This window comes from Myotis daubentonii, chromosome 1 (genome assembly GCF_963259705.1).
Source record: "Myotis daubentonii chromosome 1, mMyoDau2.1, whole genome shotgun sequence".
NCBI classification, from domain to species: domain Eukaryota; kingdom Metazoa; phylum Chordata; class Mammalia; order Chiroptera; family Vespertilionidae; genus Myotis; species Myotis daubentonii.
Window position 1 is genome coordinate 86805856 of NC_081840.1, and position 20598 is coordinate 86826453.

General features: G+C 43.5%; 1 protein-coding gene across 2 annotated transcripts in view; it reads left to right on the forward strand.

Annotated features, from left to right (window-relative positions):
- AKAP6 (A-kinase anchoring protein 6) overlaps nt 1–20598 on the forward strand; it is a 502115-nt gene that overhangs the window by 106685 nt on the left and 374832 nt on the right. For both annotated transcript variants that reach the window (XM_059710250.1, XM_059710259.1), the window contains exon 2: nt 5199–5556. In XM_059710250.1, the coding sequence (XP_059566233.1) occupies nt 5233–5556 (324 nt within the window). In that variant the 5' untranslated portion in view covers nt 5199–5232. The remainder of the gene's footprint in view (nt 1–5198; nt 5557–20598) is intronic.

A 20598-nucleotide genomic window follows, 5' to 3' on the forward strand; every position in this document is an offset into this window, starting at 1 on the left:
CCTAAGACCATCGGAAAACATATATAATTACATATTGTTTTTGTGATTAATCACTGTGCTTTAATTATGTTCAATTTGTAACAATGAAAATATATCCTGCATATCAGATATTTACATTACAATTCATAACAGTAGCAACATTACAGTTATGAAGTAGCAACGAAAATAATTTTATGGTTGGGAGTCACCACAACATGAGGAACTGCATTAAAGGGTCGCGACATTAGGAAGGCTGAGAACCACTGTTCTAAACAGTGACTGGATGTGCTCCGTCCACCCATTCTTTTCCGTAGTGATCCTTGTTTTGGCAACTGTCTCCTTTTCCTCGGCTCACTTATCACTGCTTGTTCACAAAAGCCTGCCTGTAACTGCACAGGCCTGGAGCTTATACATTCGCTTCCAAAAAGGGACAGCGTAGCAGCCCTCTCTTTGTAAGCGATTTAGGCCGCTGAGGGTGTTTGAGGCTGCAGACCTACAGACCTGCGCTGGGCTCTAGCTTGTTTGGCCACCAGAGGAGAACCCGAGGGGGGAGAGAAGGAGGAGGAGCCAGGCGTTTAATCCTGAAGGACTTTTAGGGACAAAAGCGTTTACAGTGAGTACAGTCGGCAGATTCCCGGCTTTCCTGTTCTTTTATTTAAGAGAGAAAACCACAAGAGAAGGGAGAAAGGGTGGGCAGCTCTGATGGCAGTGTAGCTGCAGTTTCTGCCTGCTAGTTTGGTAGAGGAACATTCTCCTGATTTAAACGTGTTGTGTTCAAATAGAATGTATTCAGCTAATGTCAGGTTTCGACTCACCACCTGTGGACTGTCAGGGAGCTAGCAGAACCAGTCCTTGTTAGGAAGCAATCCATGGTATGTTTCTTCTGTTTCTATAAGATAATAGAGTGTGATTGGAAAACCTTTTCCATAGAGTAAAACAAAATAATACTCTTTAAAACCTTTACTGCTTTCAGCTTTTACACTTTAAATGTTGAATCTTCTTTGGATTTGTGGAAATGAAAGAATCTGATCTATGTTATTTTTAACAGTAGCTGGGATAAAGGTGGTATTATCTCTAATGCTGGAAAGGTGGCCACAGATAAACATTTGATGAGGGGGGCAGAGGTCACGGGTGCTGGTTGATCTGTCCTCTCACGGCTCTGGAGTCAGAGTTGTAACTGGATGGGTACCTGTAAGCACCGAATCAGTGCTTTCATTTGCACCTTCAGGAGTTGTCTACTGACCTTTTCTTCTTTTTTAATTTCTCTGTGACTAGCAAGGAATCTTATTGCAAGATGCCTGGTAAAGGAAGAATACAAAATATATAGTACTTAGAAGAACACATAGACTTGTGCTGAATTTCCTACTATTTATTTGCATTCAATTGGGAGAATTAATTTGATAGGAAAGCAAGCTTGAATAGTTGTGAGAAGGGCAGGGAAAATATACACAAAGATATTACTGTAAGTCTTCAAAATGTGAAACAGTTTTCCTTTAAATTATAAACTTTACCTTTTAAATCAGATGTGACTTTGTAAAAATCAGAAATAAAGTTTGTTTACCTGAGGGTGGTCATTTAAATGTGAACTACTAGAAATAATAATTAAATGTTTATAGTAATTATTTTCCATGAAAATTGGTAGCTAATCAAATTTATGCCACTTCCCATGTTTGCTATGCTATTATGACACATATGATATTTCTTTTTCAGTGGCAAAGTTATATGTTATGGAAAGTAAATAGACAGAAGTTAAAATAAAACTTGAGTAAAGTGCTTTAGTTCTCTGGGTTAAGGAGATTTTCTTGTTTACAGTTTGATGAGTTAAATATAGAAACATCACATTCAGGTTGAAATTTTTTAATGCAGAAAAATTTTGTTTTGGCAGCTTGAATGTAAGGTTTATTTGTCATTTACTCATTTGTGATGCACACAGCTATGGTTTTATTTAACATTATTTTTATTGTTATCTATATAACCACATATGTTTGTGTTGTCAGTCTTAAATTGTAAGCTCTCAGAGGGGATAATCTCCCATATTTGCTCCTCCGGAAAGAATTAGCAACACATAATGTGTAAATAATGATTTACAAAATGTGTTTGCACGGTGATAATTTCTTTCTTCCCATTAAGTAGGACAATTCTATTGGTGCTGTTTGTGTGCTTTGGTAAAATGGAAGGCCATTGCTAGTAGCTACACAGCTCTCAGTACAGGCAGGATACTTCTAGTAGTTTTGTTATTTCTGGATAAATAGGTAATCACAGATTTTTAGTGACAGATGGGATCTTACAGATCATGGAGGCCAAGTTTGTCATTTTACAAACAAGGAAACAGGGACCCAGAAATGTGGAGCGTCTTACCCTAAATCGCACAAACTGCACTGTGCTTGCTTGGTGCACAGCCTGATGGTATTTATAGAAATGTATGTTGGGACATAAATTGCACTGAGCCAATTCTTTGGCATGTTCTTTAGTTTACAGTATGATGTATATTCCAGAGAAGGCACAGCCTTGATTTAGGAGTTTCAGAGAAAACACAGTGAGCAGGCATCATTTATCAGCAACGCAGGGCTCTTGGGCAGGCGTCTAGGGGCGAGTGGGTGTGGGTGCAACTTAAAGAGTTCATTGTACACCGCCCTGCCATTTAGTTTTCTCGTTTGGATGTGTCTGGTTTCTTGGAAAAGGGAACCACTGTGACACCAGTGTCCCCGCTACTTACCCCCAGTTCTGTGACCTTGCACTAGAAACCGTTATTAACCTTCGTGTATCAGGTTCCTTCTCTGGGATTGTGATTCTAAGCAGATCCCCCAGAGGGCAGGAATTGATTAAAAATTAAAAATTGCTTTTGGGAATCAGAATCTGTCTTAGGCTAGGGTATAGCTTTTTAAGAAGTAGTGTGGTAGCTTATTCTTCCTGAAGTTTTATCCCTCCCAGTGAAATTTTGATATCTTCTAATTAAAAATAGTCAGGTATGGTAGTATTGTTATTTTAGAAAGGCATTTAAAAAGGTAGGGTGTAGGTTCTTCCTCTTATACTCAGGCAGAGGAAGCTGTTGAATTGAAGCCTAAAAGGCAGGTACCATTCTCAAAGGCAGGTACCAAAGCGATAAACCTACTTTATGACGTAATATTTTACTTTTAGCAAATAACTTTGCTTTCAAAATTTTATCTGTAAACCCCCTTATCATTTAACTTAAAAATGTGATGCTCAGTAAGTTGGGTAGGGGCAGCATGGTGTAGCATTGGAATGTTTCGGAAACACGTCATAGGAATAACTTATTTTTTATTTTAAAAATATTTTTTATTGATTTTAGAGAGAGAAACATCAATGTGAGAGAGAAACATCAATTGGATGCCTCCTGCATACCCCAATGATCAAACCTGCAACCCAGGCCTGTGCCCTGACTGGGAATCGAACCAGCATCCTTCTGGTGCACAGGACGATGATCAACCAACTCAGCCACACTGGCCAGGGCAGGAGTAACTTATTTTTAAGACTTTTGTTAATTCAACAAGTCTTTTAATTACCTGTGCCCATTCCTGTATGGAAAGTTACATGTTCCTAGTCAAATTGGGATCTTTCTTTACCTCCTTCCCCCATTTTTGTAGGTAAAATATTTTATAAAGAGTGTTTATTGATTTTTAAATCGAGAGGAAGGGAGAGTGGGGAGAGAGTAAAAGTGAGAGAGGGAGAAAGAGAGAGAGAGAGAGAAACATCGATGTGAGAAAAACATTTATCCGCTTACCCAGGAACGAGTCTGCAACCTGGGCATGTGCCCTCACCCAGAATTGAACTGGCAACCCCTTCATGCCCAGGACAATGCCCAACCAACTGAGCCACACCAGCCAGAGCTGTTAAAGAATTTTTTGTTGATGCTAAGTGAATATTCAGAATCTAAAGACATATGGGCTACTTTCTGATAATCACATTTAATTTTATATTTCATCTTTAGATGAAAGGAGCTATAAAGTGACTTGAATGTGTAGAACAAGAAAAAGTCTTTTAAAAGGATATGAAACCCATTGCCTTGGGTAAAAGAAGCTCCTAAAATTAAAAATAATGTCTATTTAAGATGTTTAGTGTACAAAGCCAAAAAGTTATTTTATAATACACTAGTAATTTATCTTTTACATAGCTAGATAATTTATCTTATCAACTTTATCTTAAAAAGTAACCTTACCTTATTATGACCTACACTTATATCATTTTTCATGTATTTGATTAACATTTTAATGTTATGTGTTTAAGAGCAATTTATTACTCTTGAAATTCCAGAGCCTCAAAATTTCAGCATGACCAAATACTAATTTCATTTAGGTTGAGAGTTAATTAATTCTAGATATATTCTATATAGGCCATGATTTATACTTTTCAGGAAAGTAAAGGTTTGGAATTACTACATGATATCTATTTATCTAACAAATCATAGAAAGGAACAGCCTTCCCTGAATTCAGCACACTGTTTTCACCAGCTCAAACATGTTCCCTTTCTTGTTATCCCATGTATTGAGTATATTGGTTTCAGTAATCAAAATGATGCTTGGATGCTTGTAGAAAAGCCCCACACACTCGTGTGGCTTAAACAAGACAGAAGTTTGTCTTTCTCACAATAAAAAAAGTCCAGGGCAGCAGTCCAGTAGTTGCTCGTTATTGTGTGGGATCCATGTTCCTACCACTTTGCTCTACCATCCTCTGTCTGACATACTCAGGGGCATCTTCTGGTCTGAGACGGCAACTGGAAGTCCACGTTACAGGCTAGGAGAAGGGGGAAAGCAGAAGGGCAAAAAGGGGGCCCCTCATAATTGAATCAACTCTCTTTAAGCAGCTTTCCCAGACTTTCTACACAGGAGTAGTACTTACATCTCATTGGTCAGAACTTAGCCACTTGGCCACACCTAGCTATGATGGAGATAGGGAATGCACTTTTAAATTCTTGGCAGGAATAGGCACAGCTGAAAATCAGGATGTTGTTACTAAGGAGTGAGGAGAGAATCGATGTTGGGGTAGGCAATACTACATGGTTTTGTGTTCCTATTACATGCTGGGTCTTGGGGCTACTATGTAGAAACTTAAAACACCTCTTTCTGTTTTTGCTACGAGCTATGGTTTCTTAATTTAGAAATCTGGCTTAATTTAGAAATCCTGTTTCTTCTGTGAAGTATCATTTCTTTATTTGGCAATCTTGTCTGACTCTTGCTTTCTTCTTTCCTCTTGCCTTTCAGCTGTTTTGGAAAGAAGTAAGGCTTAGACTTCTCCATGTTAACCATGAGTGTGACACTTTCCCCCCTGAGGTCACAGGACCTGAATCCCATGGCTACTGACGCTTCACCCATGGCCATCAACTTGACACCCACCGTGGAGCAGGGTGAGGGAGAAGAGGCGGTGAAGGATATGGATTCTGACCAGCAGTATGAAAAGCCGCCCCCATTGCATACAGGGGCCGACTGGAAGATTGTCCTTCACTTACCTGAAATTGAGACCTGGCTCCGGATGACCTCCGAGAGAGTCCGGGACCTAACCCACTCAGTCCAGCAGGATTCAGACAGCAAGCATGTGGATGTGCATCTAGTTCAACTAAAGGTAAGGAAGGTTTCTGGGCTCAGGTCCATTCCAGACGGAAGACTGAAAAGGCTGTGGCACGTAGAGCCTGAGTTCTGTCATTCTCAGTGAGAAAAGTCTCAGAAAGAAACTAGAATAACCGGTGTGGAAACATTATCTTTGTAGATGAACATGGACAGAACTCTCTCCTGATTTTACTTCATGGGCTGAGTGTCTAGAATAAAACTGACCTTAGGGGATAATGCAGAAAAGTGGGGAGAATAAAGTATCAAAAAAGTTTTAATAAATAGACTCTCATAGGTAAAACCTCAAACTGAGCTGTGGCTGTGTGTATGTATGTGTCTGTGATTATCTCCTGTAGCATGGATGCTACCGCTATGGCACACAGTGGGTCCTGGTGCAATAGGGAAGGGCATTGCTCTCTTTTTGGAATGAGTCATTTCATCCAGGCACAGTTCATCGTGTAGGGCAAGAGTTCCTTTTTAACAACTAATCTAAAGTTCAGACACTGAAAAATGTCTGGGGTGTTTAGAGGCCTTAACAAGCCTGACTGTTGATAATAATGAAATGAAGGTGCTAGTAAAGAGTGCTATAATAGAGATTTTGACCTAGGGACCCCAAAATACAGTGACTCTTGCCCTGCCATAGCCATTCCTCTATTCCAGGTTCCTGAGAAAAATGCATGTTCAGGTCAATGACTAGCAAAGCAAGGCAGGTTTATAACTAATCAGGGCAATGGACCCAAACCCCAGTGTACATTTCTAGTCAGTTACATGAGGTCTTAAGGAGAATTCTTTTACCTAAGACAGTTAATCCTAAATAATTTTGAAATCAAAGACCAGCTGGCCAGCATGGCTCAGTGGTTGAGCCTTGACCTATGAACGAGGGGGCCACAGTTCAGTTCCCAGTCAGGGCACATGCCTGGGTTGTGGGCTCGATCCCCAGTGTGGGGCATGCAGGAGGCAGCGGATCAGAGATTATCTCTCATCATTGATGTTTCTACCTCTCTTTCCCTCTCCTTTCCTCTCTGAAATCAATAAAAATATATTTAAAAGAGAAATCCGAAGACCAAACAGATTCTTGACTCTTAACACTCAAATGTCTTATGCAGCCATCAGGGTGAGAGGAAAGATGCGCAGTTAAGAGAAAAGCAAGCAGAGCTGGCTCTGCTTTCTCAGGCTGGTTCAGGGGATTCGGGACCCCGCTGCCACAGGAATGAGTGTCCAAGAGAGGAAAGGAGGGGCTGAGGAGAAAGAGAAAACAAAAAAGCCCGAATGCCAAGCTGACTGGGCTCTCACCGGTTCTTGAAAAAGAGACAGCACTAAAGGGTAACAGAAATGGCTAGGAACCAGCTTCAGTGGAATGCAGGCCTGGCTGGTTTCCCGCTCTGGCAGCAGGGAAGAATGTGTCTCAGCCCCGGAACACAGCTCCTTTAGTTAAAGGGGCAGCTCTGCGGCAACGTGGGGTGGAGTGAAATGGAGGTCAGGGGCTCCACTTCACCCCTCTCCTCTGTTTCCTCTAATGCTACCCTTCCATGTAGCTCCCATAAGTAAATACAGGGTTGGGTTTTTAAGAAAAGTTGACTGTTGCTCTCCAAAGTCTTTCAGATTTACACAGAAAAAGTGGTAAATGATAAAGGAGAATGGGGAGAAAATGGAAATCTCTTTAAAAGACTCCACTAAAGATGCTGTTAAGGGCTCCTAGAAACATTAATGTGTCGCTCTACTTCATTTAATTACTTCAATAACACTGAAGTGAAGATGAAAACTTTTATTCCAAGTAGGAATGTAAAGTCTTTGTAAAATCAACCAAGGTTATGTTCAGTGTTTGAGAAATCACCTCTAAGGTGATTTGCTTATCTTTCCACATTGGAATTACCTATCATCTTCCTGCCTCAGTAGAAAGCATCTTACACCTGCCTCTATCCAGCTCTGTCCCACAGTATACCTGTCTCCTCTGCTGAGAAAAAAGCCCAGCAATGTAGGAGGTCAAGACAACAATCGCATAGTGGTAGTTAATCAATGACTTAAAGGGATGAATTGAAATCATTTAATGTTAATTTAATTCTAGAGTTTCTATTAATACTTTTTTATGTTTATTTCATCAAGTGATTTTTACAACCATCATTCTCTTATAATGTTCTCAAATATTCTGTAATGATAGAGTACAAAGTCATCAACTCTGGTCACTGAGTTGTGGCCACCTCTAAACTAGGCTTTAGTTTTGGCCTTCTAATCTGCTTAACGTTTCCCCTTTATTTGTGTGATATTTCCTTATTCAACCAAATAAGCACTGCGATGCATTTTTAAAAAAACGTATTTTTATTGATTTCAGAGAGGAAGGGAGAGGGAGAGACAGAGAGAAACATGGATGAGAAAGAAAAATGATTGATCAGCTGCCTCATGCATGCCCCCTACTGGGGATTGAGCAGCAACCTGGGCATGTGCCCTGAAGGGGAATCAAATTGTGACTTCCTGGCTCATAGGCAAAGCAGAGGGGCAGGCCCAACTTGGCTCCTTCTGCCTTCGTGAATTACTCAATTTACTAATCCTATATAATAATCCATATAATAAAGAGGTAATATGCAAATTGACCATCACACCCTTGCACAAGATGGCCACCCCCATGTGGTCACAAGATGGCCACCACAAGATGGCCAGCAGGGGAGGGCAGTTGGGGACGACCAGGCCAGCAGGGGAGGGCAGTTAGGGGTGACCAGGCCAGCAGGGGAAGGCAGTTGGGGGCAATCGAGCTGGCAGGGGAGCAGTTAGGCATCGATCAGGCTGGCAGGGGAGTGGTTAGGGGGTGATCAGGCTGGCAGGCAGAAGCAGTTAGGGGCAATCAGGCAGGCAGGCAGGCAGACGAGCGGTTGGGAGCCAGCAGTCCTGGCTTGTGAGGGATGTCCAACTGCCGGTTTAGGCCCGATACCTGTGGGCAGTCAGACATCCCCTGAAGGGTCCCAGATTGGAGAGGGTGCAGGCTGGGCTGAGGGACAGCCCCCCCTCCCAGTGCACGAATTTTGTGCACCTGGCCTTTGGTTTACAATAAAAAACAACTGTCACAGGGATGGAAATATCATGATTTTAAGGGTCCATTTAGGTGCAGATAATTTCTGAATGTGTAGATTCACTCTGGTATTTTCCCATGAGCCCCACCCAACTGCCTAATTGATATTTCTGCTTATGTCTCTAGTGAGCATCTCAAACCTGATATGCCCATCAACAAGCTCTTAATCTCCCCTCCCCATGCCTCCCCCCTCCCCCAGTCTTCCCAATTTCAGTAAAAGTTACCACTCTTTGCATGATTCCCACCGCACCCCCCCCCCCCATGTATATGTATATGTCTATTAACAAGTTCTGGGTATCCATCTCCAAAACGTGCCCTGAAGCCATTCCTTCTCCCCAGCACTACTGCTGCTGCTCCTGCCTTCTCTTCTGAGAAACCCGTCTCCCCCCAGAAAGGTCACTGCTGCTCGGGCTTCTTCTGGAGCCCCTCTGCTACCCTGCGTTCATTCTCCACACAGTAGCCCATGGATCTATTAAAGATGTAAATCAGGTCATGTTAGGCCCTTGCTTCCTATTAGCTTACAATAAAACAAAAATCTCATTCTGTGGCTCTGCCTCTGCCAGCTTCTCTAGCCATGTTTCCTGTTACTTTCCAATTATTCATAAAGCTCCAGGCATATTAGAAATTCCAAAGAAATGTTAGGCTTCTTCTTGCCTCATAGCTTTTCCTGTTCCCTCTGCCTAGACACTCTCTTCCTCTGTCTTTGCCTGGCAGATTCTGGATCCTCATCAAACAGTCAGCCAGAGGTGCAGACAAGTTCTAACATGTAGAGACACAAGCCTCGGAGAAGTTTAGGAGGAAGGTGGGGCCTTTGCTGTGTTTGGTGAAGAGCAAGAACAAAAAAACCCTACCTCTACCTAATTTGTCTACATTCCTCACACGCCCTTTCACATTGCTTGCTCTAAATCATTATAGTCTTCTCTACCATTGTGTTGATGTATAACGTTAAAAAAATTACTTGAAAAATGCTGTTAAAAAGACCCCCAAAGTTCAACTGAGTAAATTTAAAGATCTATTTGCCTTTATTCAATAATTCATGAATCAAGCAGCATCCCATCGAAAAAGGGTCTAACCAAGTGGATTACCTCACTAGTGCTGATCAGGAAATTCCAGACTGACTGACTAAGATTACATTCCTGAGAAGCTACAACTGCAGTTAGGTTAGGTCTCAGTTTGGTGACATGGGACTTAGCACAAATGACTCCATTTGGGCCAGTTGTATCTTTTTTGTTGAACAATGCTTTTGGAAAATGCTTAGAGTAGAGTCAGCCTCTGGTTTTATATTAAACTAGAGGTCCGGTGCACAAAAATTTGTGCACTCAGGGAGGGGGGGGTCCCCCAGCCCGGCCTGTGTCCTCTCACAGTCTGGGACCCCTCGGGGGATGTCCACCTGCTGGCTTAGGCCCGCTCCACGGGAGGATTGGGCCTAAGCTGGCAGTCAGACATCCCTCTGGAAGCCTGGGAGCCCTTAGGGGATGTCCACTTGCCAGAGGGGAGCAGGCCTAAGCTGCAGTTGTACATCCTTAGCGCTGCTGATGAGACGGGAGGGGCTCCTGCCACCACTGCTGTACTGGCAGACATCAGCCTGGCTTGTGGCTGAGCAGAGCTCCCCTTGTGGGAGCACACTGACCACCAGGGGGCAGCTCCTGCATTGAGCATCTGGCCCCTGGTGGTCAGTGTCTGTCATAGTGACCAGTCATTCCCAGTCGTTCAGCTGTCAGGGCCAATTTGCATATTATCCTTTTATTATATAGGACTAGGGGCCCGGTGCACGAAATTCGTGCACTGGGTGTGTGTGTGTGGGGGGTGTCCCTCAGCCCAGCCTGCCCCCTCTCACATACTGGGAGCCCTCAGGCGTTGACCCCCATCACCCTCCAATTGCAGGATCGGCCCCTTGCCCAGGCCTGACGCCTCTGACAGAGGTGTCAGGCCTGGGCAGGGGACCCTCATTTCCCCCCATCACTGGTTCTGCCCCCAGCCCAGTCCTGATGCCTCTGGCCCAGGCATCAGGCCTGGGCAGGGGACCCCCAGACCCCTCCGATTGCTGGCTCTGCCCCTTGCCCAGGCCTGATGCCTCAGCCAGAGGCGTAGACCCCCATCACCCTCTGATCACCTGATCGGCCCCTTGCCCAGGCCTGACGCCTCCACCAGAGGTGTCAGGCTTGGACAGGGGACCCCCATCTCCCCCTGATCACTGGCTCTGGCCCCTGCCCAGGCCTGAGCCCTCTGGCCCAGGAATCATGCCTGGGCAGGGGACCCCCATCTCCCTCTGATCGCTTGCTCCACCCCCCGCCCAAGCCTGACGCCTCTGACCCAGGCTTCAGGCCTGGGCAAGGGGACCATCATATCCCCCCAATCCCCGGCTCAGCCCCCCGCCCAGGCCTGATGCCTCGGCCAGAGGAGTTGACCCTCATCACCCTCCGATCACCAATCACCGGATCGGCCCCTTGACCAGGCCTGAGGCCTCCGGCAGAGGTGTCAGGCCTGAGCAGGGGACCCCCAGCTCCCCGTGGTTGCAGGCTCTGCCCCTGCCCAGGCCTAACGCCTCTGGCTGAGGCGTCCAGCTCGGGCAGCGGGGACCCACAGCTGCAGCGGCCCCGCAATCGTGGGCTCCGCTTTAGGCCCAGGCAAGGGACCCCTAGCTCCTGGGACTGCCAGCTTCGACCGTGTCCAGCTCCCATCGCTGGCTCCACCCCTACTTCCTGCTATCACTGGCCAGGGCGGCAAAGGCGCCTGATTCTCTGATCATGGCTGGGGGGCAGGGCAAAGGCGGCCCCAGGGCCGCCTTTGCCCTGCCCCCTAGCTCTTAGCTCCCCCCTGGGTTTCGGATCACTGTCAGTGGCAGGGGGCTTCTTCCTGCTTTCCCTTTCGCCTCCCTGCATTGTGCCTACATATGCAAAGTAACCGCCATCTTGTTGGCAGTTAACTGCCAATCATAGTTGGCAGTTAATTTGCATATAGCCCTGATTAGCCAATGAAAAGGGTATCGTCGTACGCCAATTACCATTTTTCTCTTTTATTAGTGTAGATAGAGGCCTTGTGCATGGGTGGGGACCAGCTGGTTTGCCCTGAAGGGTGTCCTGGATCAGGGTGGGGGTCCCACTGGGGTGCCTGGCCAGCTTGGGTATGGGGCTGAGGGCTGTTTTCAGGCTGGCCACACCCCCTCCAGGATGGGGGTCCCCACTGGGGTGCCTGGCCAGCCTGGGTGAGGGGCTGATGGCTGTTTGCAGGCTGGCTACACCCCCTCCAGGATGGGGGTCCCCACTGGGGTGCCTGGCCAGCCTGAGTGAGGGGCTGATGGCTGTTTGCAGGCTGGCCACGCCCCCCAGCAACCCAAGCTCCTAGCCTCTCCTTTTTTTCTTTTTTTCTTTTTTCAACGCCTCCTTGAGCGGAGGCCAAGGCGGGCTGGAAGCAGGTATCTGGGTTTTATTTATCTTCTATAATTGAAACTTTGTAGCCTTGAGCAGAGCCCAGATCCAAAGGCAACCCAGGCTCCTAGCCCCTCCTTGAGTGGAGGCCACAGCCGGCTGGAAGCAAGTATCTGGGATTTATTTATCTTCTATAATTGAAACTTTGTAGCCTTGAGCGGAGCCCAAGGCTGGCCAGGGCAGGCTGGAAGCTTGGCTTCCTCCATTGCCAGGGGCAACCCAAGCAAGCCTCCTGCTCACTCCAGCTCCATGGCCGCTGCCATCTTAGTTGGGTTAATTTGCATAGTTGCTCCTGATTGGCTGGTGGGCGTGTAGCGGAGTGGCAGAGTGATAGTTAATTTACATCTTTCTCTTTTATTAGTGTAGATGTTTTATATCTCAATGTAGCTATTCCTGATACCTCTTCTTAAAACATGCATCCCCCTTTCATGCAATTATCTAGCCCATTTTTCAGCTTATTTTGTATGACGGTTCGTATCACTAGCTGCAGTTCTCTTGCTTGCTTATCTGTGTTAGCCCCAAGGACCTCAAATGTTTAATTCTCCACTGTATCTCTGTTGCTTAGGACAAGGACCTTACTTGGTGTGGGCTCAGTTCACCTGTTGGATAGACGAGTACAAGTTTGTATGGTCAGTGCCTTCTCTCCCATATACAGGCTTGCACCTGATGTCACATGGGGAAGGCTGCTTGGTGCGGACTGAATTAGGACAAAGGCATTGGATGAATTAAAACCCAAGTGCTTGGGAGCATTACTGTCCATCTGGGAGTGTCTGTTTCAGAAGTCTTGGAGAGCTTGCCTGGGGAGTCTGCCTGGGAGAATCTGTTCTTCTTTCTGTAGGTGGCTGTGCCTGGTTCTTCTCCCCGCTCTCCCCATTTCTGTGTGACTCCTTCTTTAGCAAGGGTTGCAGTCAGTAAGTGTACTCTTAGGTCTTCTAGACCTGGAGCCACTCTTTGTCTTTAAAGGTAACTTTATCTTCTTGGTCATTGTGCTGATCTTAACATTTATTTATCAGAGACTGCTCTTATCAGCCTTATTTCCAGGTTCTTAGGGGAAGTTTTATTGTAACCCCCAGGATGAACTACAAACCACTATTATAATATTCCCATGTTAGGGGAGGAGCGGAGTGATTGTTCTAGAGAGTGAATAAAAACATCTAACCTTAAGATTAAAATGTGGGAACAATGCAATATATTATACTATGTCATTTTTTCCATTTTTTAAAACTGAAAATGTAATCCACATACTTTGCTTATGCTTCCAGATATTCTTTAGTAAGAAGTACGAGAAGCCAGCTGAGCCATTTTAGAAACTCTGCCTCTCCTCCTCCCTGTCCTCCTTCGGATTCAGACACTGTGCTGGGCGGGAAGGTCAGACCAGGACCCTTAAAAGATTAACTGAGACTTCTGATCTGGATGAATGTATTTAGGTTTTAAATAAGCAAATTAGGCACCTTGGCTTACTGATTAAAGGTCTTCTTGGAGAAAATATTATCTGTATCCTAGAAACATGATAGCAAGAAAGAGGCGATGTGTAGGCTAGTTGCATAAGCGAAATGATGTGGCTGGCTGGCAAAGAGAAGTGAGTTAGCTGGAATCAGCTCCCCAAACAATCTCCTTTAGATACATTTTATTCTCAGCCGCCTCCAGGTGAAATTTGTGTCGGTTCTTTGATTTTGGCCTGATTCTCAAAATTAGAACCCAGTGGCTCACATGGGGTCTGGATGGTTTGCTGGAAAAAGGCTTGAATTCTCTCCACAGCTGGGGTTGGCACTTCAGAGGTGCCTGCCGGACTGAAGATGGTGGAAGTCTTGGGATGATGGAGCTCTTAGGAGAGGATTCACCCTCACCTTGCGGCGAGGAGTCTGCCCCTGCTCAGGAGGGAGGAGAGGGCGTGGTGGTTTGTGGTACAGTGTTCCCAGCCCTGGAGCCCATCCTGAGCAGCGTGGGAATGCAGTGAGGGGAGAGGGCTGTGGGTGTGACTGGGAGGACCTGTCTCAGCTGACTCTCCACTGAGCTTCTCCCCTCCCCTTGTTCAGCGGGTGTAGGGAAGTGTACTCTGCTCCCACTGTCGCAGTGTTATAGCTGAGCTCTGCCTGAGGCGGCAGAGATGCTACCGAAGCGACAGCCATGGAGCCCAGCGTCTGCTGGCTGTGACAGTGCACAAGTCAGGGCTGATTCTTGGGCACATCTACAATGCCCTAGGAATCTCAGAAATTCTTGATAAGGGGAATTCTTAGTGGAACTAGACTCCTAACATCAGTAGTTTGGGGAGTGGAGAATTCTGAGCCTGAAACATTCAGTATCTACTATTTTTGAGTGGTTTCTTAGCTTAGCATCTTAAGCTAAGTAAGCACCAGTTTAAGTTTGAAGACAAAATATCTTTGTTTGGGGGGAAGTACGTAAATATTTTTCTTTCTACCCTTTAGACAATATTCATTGTGTAAAATTTATGCCTTTCTTTGAGTCAAGGCCAGAATACAGAATAGTTAGATAGTTACTGCTTTAGACCACTCTCAACTTTCCTCAACATTTTTGATATGTACTTAAACTTTGGAAAATATTATGGAAGTAAATGTAGCCTGGTGCATCATTGCTTTTTGTTTATTTCATCACAAGTAGGAATGCAAGGGTTTTGAAGAGGGGATATGAATGAAATCTGGGGTCCTTTTGAGTAGAGGTATTAATAGCTACCCTAAACTGGGGAGAGAACTTTATTTTTTCTGTCTCTTCATTATTTGCTGCTACTTTGTCTAGTCTCCCCCTTCAAAATTTTACATCTCAAAAGAGGGAAAACGCGATATAATTAAAGTGAAATGGCACTGATGTGTGAATTACTAGTATCCCAACATGGAAGTGGGTAGAGCAAGAGATGAACAACTTTAATGAAGAAATGTTAACAAATAACTGATTTCTAGATATGGTATGCATATAGCGACAGTTGTGGTACTAAAATCTCCTGGGAAGCTTTAAAAAACCCATTTCCCAGGCCATGTGCCAGACTAGCTACAACAGAATCTGGGCTTGGACCTAAAGCATCAGGACTTTTAAAGGCTCCTCACGTGATTCCAATGCAGTTAGAGCTGACAACCCCGGGTGGAGATGTTTTTGAGCAGGGGGCGTTTGGATACATCTTGCTTGTTCCATGTATTCTCCCTTATCTCCAAAAAGACAGTCATGGATTTCTTTATTTAGGAGTAAAGACTCCTCCATGATTCTGAACTCTTCAGTTTCTCAAGTGACTCATAAAGTCAGTAAAAACAATGGGAGGGAGGGAGGTAAGTCCATGCCAGTCACTAGATCATACATTTTAATGTACTACCTTATGTTGTTCTCTTAAAATTTTTTATACACAAAAGAAAAACCAAATCCAGATAGAGTAAATGTTTCTGTCTCACTTAATTCTCACAACGTTTTGAATTGGAAATTATTTGACAGAGGGGTCCAGGCACAGGGCTGCCTCCCTGTAGTGGTTGTATATGAATAGCCCCTCTTGAGGTTGTGCAGTGCACCACCTGCACAGCTCTCTAAGGCCGCCTGCCCAGGCGGGGAGAGAGCCTGAGAGAGAGTGCTTTGAGTATGAAAGACAGAGGGCCTCTTTCCCTGGAGCCCAGGAATGATGAATGACATTATCACTGAGCTTAGTGGAGACGTTTTGAAGGACCATAAATACTTTGAATGCCTCAGAGGAGTCTGGGCTTGATCCAGTGATCATAAAGACATCTGCAAACAAAGAAACACATGGTAAAAACCCGTGTCTGGGGATGAGTTTGCAGGCATGTGCACGTGACCTGGGAAAGGGAGGGAGTGAGACAGTAATGAGGATGGATGGTCAATAAATGGAATGGAGTGTCTGGGCTTTGGTGGTGGATGTGGGAAGAAAGGAAAAGCCCATCAGACCAAGGAACTGATGCAACCCCAGAGAGGCAGCAGGGAAGTCGGAGCCCACTGGTTGGTTCTCTGTGGCTTCATTTGCTGTCATCAGGCTCAAGCTGACCTGATATGTCTATTGTCACTCGGTGTGAGGACTGAGGGCTATAGTTTTTCTTTTTTATTAATGTGAATAGAATAAAAAGGAACAGAATAGAAATTGCTGCTGTGCTCATTTTAGCAGCGTGGCTTTTCCGTGTAAGCTGCTTCTGTTGTTCTGTGACCCCATAATGCACAAATTTTCCTCATTATTCGAATGAGGCAAATACGCCAAACGCATCACTAAATGGAAAAGGAACGTGTGAGATGAACATGGGAAGTGATCTGCTCCTTTCCCGAAGAAGAGGGAAGGGGGGAGGGTCCGCTGGAGAATCGGTTCACATGGAGGGACACTGGCCTTCGGAGGCAAATTAGGAAGAAAGTCTTCAGTGTTTCTTGCAGTTTTCCCTCTTTCCAGAAACCTAATTTCTATCAAAAGACCCGATAAAGTAATTCAGAAAATAGTTGTAACAATGGCTGTAGCTCAAACTTTGCCTCTGCGGGGAATTAATGTTATCACACCGATCATCTCTGTATTTGAGGGAGTCATGCATTAGTAAGAAGGTGGGGAGAGCCCTAGCCAGTTTGGCTCAGTGGATAGAACGTCAGCCTGCGGGCTGAAGGGTCCCAGGTTCGATTCTGGCCAAGGGCACATGCCTGGGTTGCGGGTTCAATCCCCAGTAGGGGTTGTGCAGGAGGCAGCCAATCAATGATTCTCTCTCATCATTGATGTTTCTATCTCTCTCTCCTTCTCCCTTCCTCTCTGAAATCATTAAAGAAATATATTTTCAAAAAAGTTTCAAAAAAAAAAGATGGGGAGAGAGTCCTGCAAATACCTGTATAGAAAGCTGCCTCCTTTATGCATAGGTATATGTCTCATCCTGGAAATCTCTGTAATTGTGGGAGTCAGACATTAGTAACAAGATGGGGAGTAAATCCTTCAAATAACCACATAAAAAGATACTTCCTTTATGTGTAGGTCTATGCCCCATCCTGGAAATAACTAGGAGTGAAATGTTGTTTTAAAAAACATTTTAACTCAGTGTTTACCTCCTGTAGCTTCCAGCTGCCCGCCCAGATAAAGTCTAAATGCCTGGGCACAGCCTGCAATTACCTTCACAATCTGGACCCAGCTGGCTTATTGTTTCTCCTGACATTTCCTTTCCTGTACCTCTAAATAGTAGGTCCTTTCAGAAATCCATTTCTTGGAACATAGTTTCCCTCTCCCTGGGAAATCACCTCACTCCTTACCCCAAACTTCTCTCTCAGAAAATTGCTACGCATCCCTGAATCATAGCAAAAAATGTCACCTACCTGGTGAAACCATCTTTAAGACCAATCTGATTGATCCTTCTATGGGTTCACCCCTTACTGTAGCATGGTGGTGGAAACAGCGTCCAATCTGAGTTATTATTTCTCTAGCTATAATGAGGAATCTTGTTGTTGTTTTTTCTATCCCATAACTGTGTATCTCTATTGATACATTTGTATGATTTCAAAATCAGGACAGAAGAAAACAATCAGCATACAAAACATCTCCTCTGATTATTTTGTTGGACAGATACAAGCCTCTATACCTAGACCTGTGAATAATTAGCAGGCCTTCCCTAGGTGATGTTAGTTCCCACCCCTCTGCTGGAATCTGAGGGCGTGCGTTTTTTCACTTTGTTCGACCTTTGGCAAGACATCCTGGATACTTTGCACTTTAGAGATATGACTTGGGCGGATCCTCACCTCAAAACTCTGCAGTTTCAAAAATAATGCACTAATGAACATTCAGAGGTAAATCATATTGATAATGAAAACTTGATGTCATTAAAGAATTGTTATTGCAAGGAGATATATTCACAGATGATGAAGTATTTTAATTTACTTATTTGAGTTTTTATGTACTATATTTTATAGATAAATGTAGGATTCGTATAAGAGGATATATAGATAACTCATTATTGTTGCAAAAACTATTTATTAAACACCCATGTGGGACTTGATGATTTGCTGGGTTCTATTTAAATGTATTGTTAACTCTAGTAGTTCTCCCTAGAGTTTATATATATTTTTGGATTCTGGTCTTGTACATTGAGTAATGAGCTCGATAAATCAAAATTAATCTAAACTCTGCATGGATTAGTACAGTAGCTGCATTATTTTTTGTGCTTATGATGATATACTTTCCATTTTTTATCTTTTCTGTTTATGATCTATATGTAACTCTTCTTAATTAGTTATAAACCTGAGGTATCTGTTTTTAAAATATTTCTTTTTAAACTTTCATAAATAAAGTTTTAGATGTGTAAAAATATATTATGTTAGAAAAATGGTAAATTTTCTTAGGTTTTAAAAATTGTTGGGATTAGCGTTCCCTATAATCTATCAGCAATTATTTTTTCTGTCACAGGATCATAAATAAGAATAAATATTTCATGACTGTTTAATGTGGTTATCCTAAAATTCAGTACATCCTTTACAATGCAGCTCCATAAATGTGTTGCAGGTTTCCAGAACAAATTTATTAGAGCTCACGGCACAAGGCGTTCTAAAGAATATGCACTTATTTAATAGAATGTTATGGTCTCTGCTTTTATCTTAAAAAGAAAATGTAGTATATTGTATTCCTTATAAAAATTAGGTTCTTTTGTTTATTTTACTTTGGTCTTTTATTGATATTTTTGTATACTTATTAGTCAAAGATAATGAACAAAAGTCTTATTCCAAATTGAAGCTATTTAAGATGATGATGTTTTTCTTCCATTATGACCCCAGCTAGACATTACAGCACAAATCCTAGACTCACTACTCTTCTCGTCCACATCTAACTTAACGCTATTAACCAAGGCTCAGCACACAGCTCGCTCCTCTCTCTGCTGCAGAGCCGTCCTGGATGCTCCTCCCCACACTCTGAGATAGCACCCACTCTCCTGACCCATAATTTAGCACCAGTGTTTGCTATCTTGCATTCTTCTTTGCTTTTTCATATGTTGTTTTCTTAATTCCTCAAAGAAGTCTAAAAGCTTTTTAAGGGAAATTTTTCCCACTTCTTTTTTTACAAAACATTTTTGGTCAGCTGATTGACTGAATCCTCACATTGCCATTTTAAACTTTTCCTTCTGCTCTAAGTGGCATTAGCATGCCAGGGAAACCATAACTTCCCAAGGATATTTCAGTGAAATAATAAAATGTACTTACAAGCATTTTTAAAATTAATATAATTGTTCACAGAAGTTTGGTGTTAGGGCTTGGCCAAAACAAGCAGAATTTTGCTGGAATTAACTCAGAGCGAAATTTGACATTTTCCTAATAAGAATGAGGTGATGAGTAACCTTAATGAAGTTGCTTTTAAGACAACAGACTCCAGTTAATATAACAAAAAGTTTGGGCCAAATGAAATCTCTAAGTTCTATGAACTTTTTAAAATCACTTAAATTCTTCTAAATTGTTAGTGTAACACATATTTATGTTTGAGAGAAGTGGAATTATGAATCCAACTCCATCTTGGACTACTTGGCGGCTTAATATCAATTTACATCCATTCTCTGCCCGAGTGAGAGCTGGTATGGAAATGTGCTTGCCCATGACATTCTAACAGCTTCTCTGGTAGGAGTCTTGATTTCAAAGGTTAAAACAGGTACACCAATATATTTAAGTAAGTCATAAATCCATCCATGCACACTGCCTTTTCTGTGGTAGGAGAGCACAGGGGAGGAATCAGAAATGAAATACACTCACATTTTGATTAATGATGCTTGGGACCGAAGGCCCTCTTGCAAGGGAGGAAAAAACATCTATAAATCAGGCAAAGCTGAGCTTTTTCTCTGTAGTTGGTTAACAACAGTACCTCAGTGGCAGCTTCTCTTTGTTCTTAACTGCTTGGATTGGGACCAAAATCCGGTGTCCAAGTTCTGTCATTAACCTTATGATGTGGCAACACCTCCCTTTTCTGGGTCTCAGCTTTCTCATTTGTAAAATGAGGGACCTACAGGTCCAGCCCTAACATTTTGTGAATTTAACCAGGCACACCCTAAGCAAACTGTAAATTCTGCCAAGTGGGTGGCTCTTTCTGCATCTGGATGAGGACCTTTCCTTCCTCTTAAAGCTCAAGTCTGTACTCTGCTAATAATAATACTAACCAGCTACCTAGTATTTCTGCTAGCTTTCCTCTGAGTGGTTCGCATGCATTATCCCAGTTAATCTATACCTAGACATCTGTTGAGGGACTTGAGTCACGGAGAGGTTAATTGACTTGATTATGGACACATAGCTAGAAAGCGGTGGAGCTAGGAGAAAAACTAGGTCTTTCTAATCCTCAAGTCTGTGCTAACCTTTTTTAGATTATACATTTCTTTGAGAATATGATGAAAACTGTAAACCATCTTCTCAAGGTATACACATACCCATGATATTTTGCATACTGTTTCAAGAGATCCTTTGAAACCCATTCTCTGAGATTCCAAGTTAACTCTTGTAGTATACCCTATATTATACTGCTTTTTCAGGTTTGTTTTTTTGCTGATTTCAAAATGGGAAAATCCTAAGAGAGAGAGAGAGAGAGAGAGAGAGAGAGAGAGAGAGAGAGAGAGAGAGAGATTGGAAATGCATACCTTAT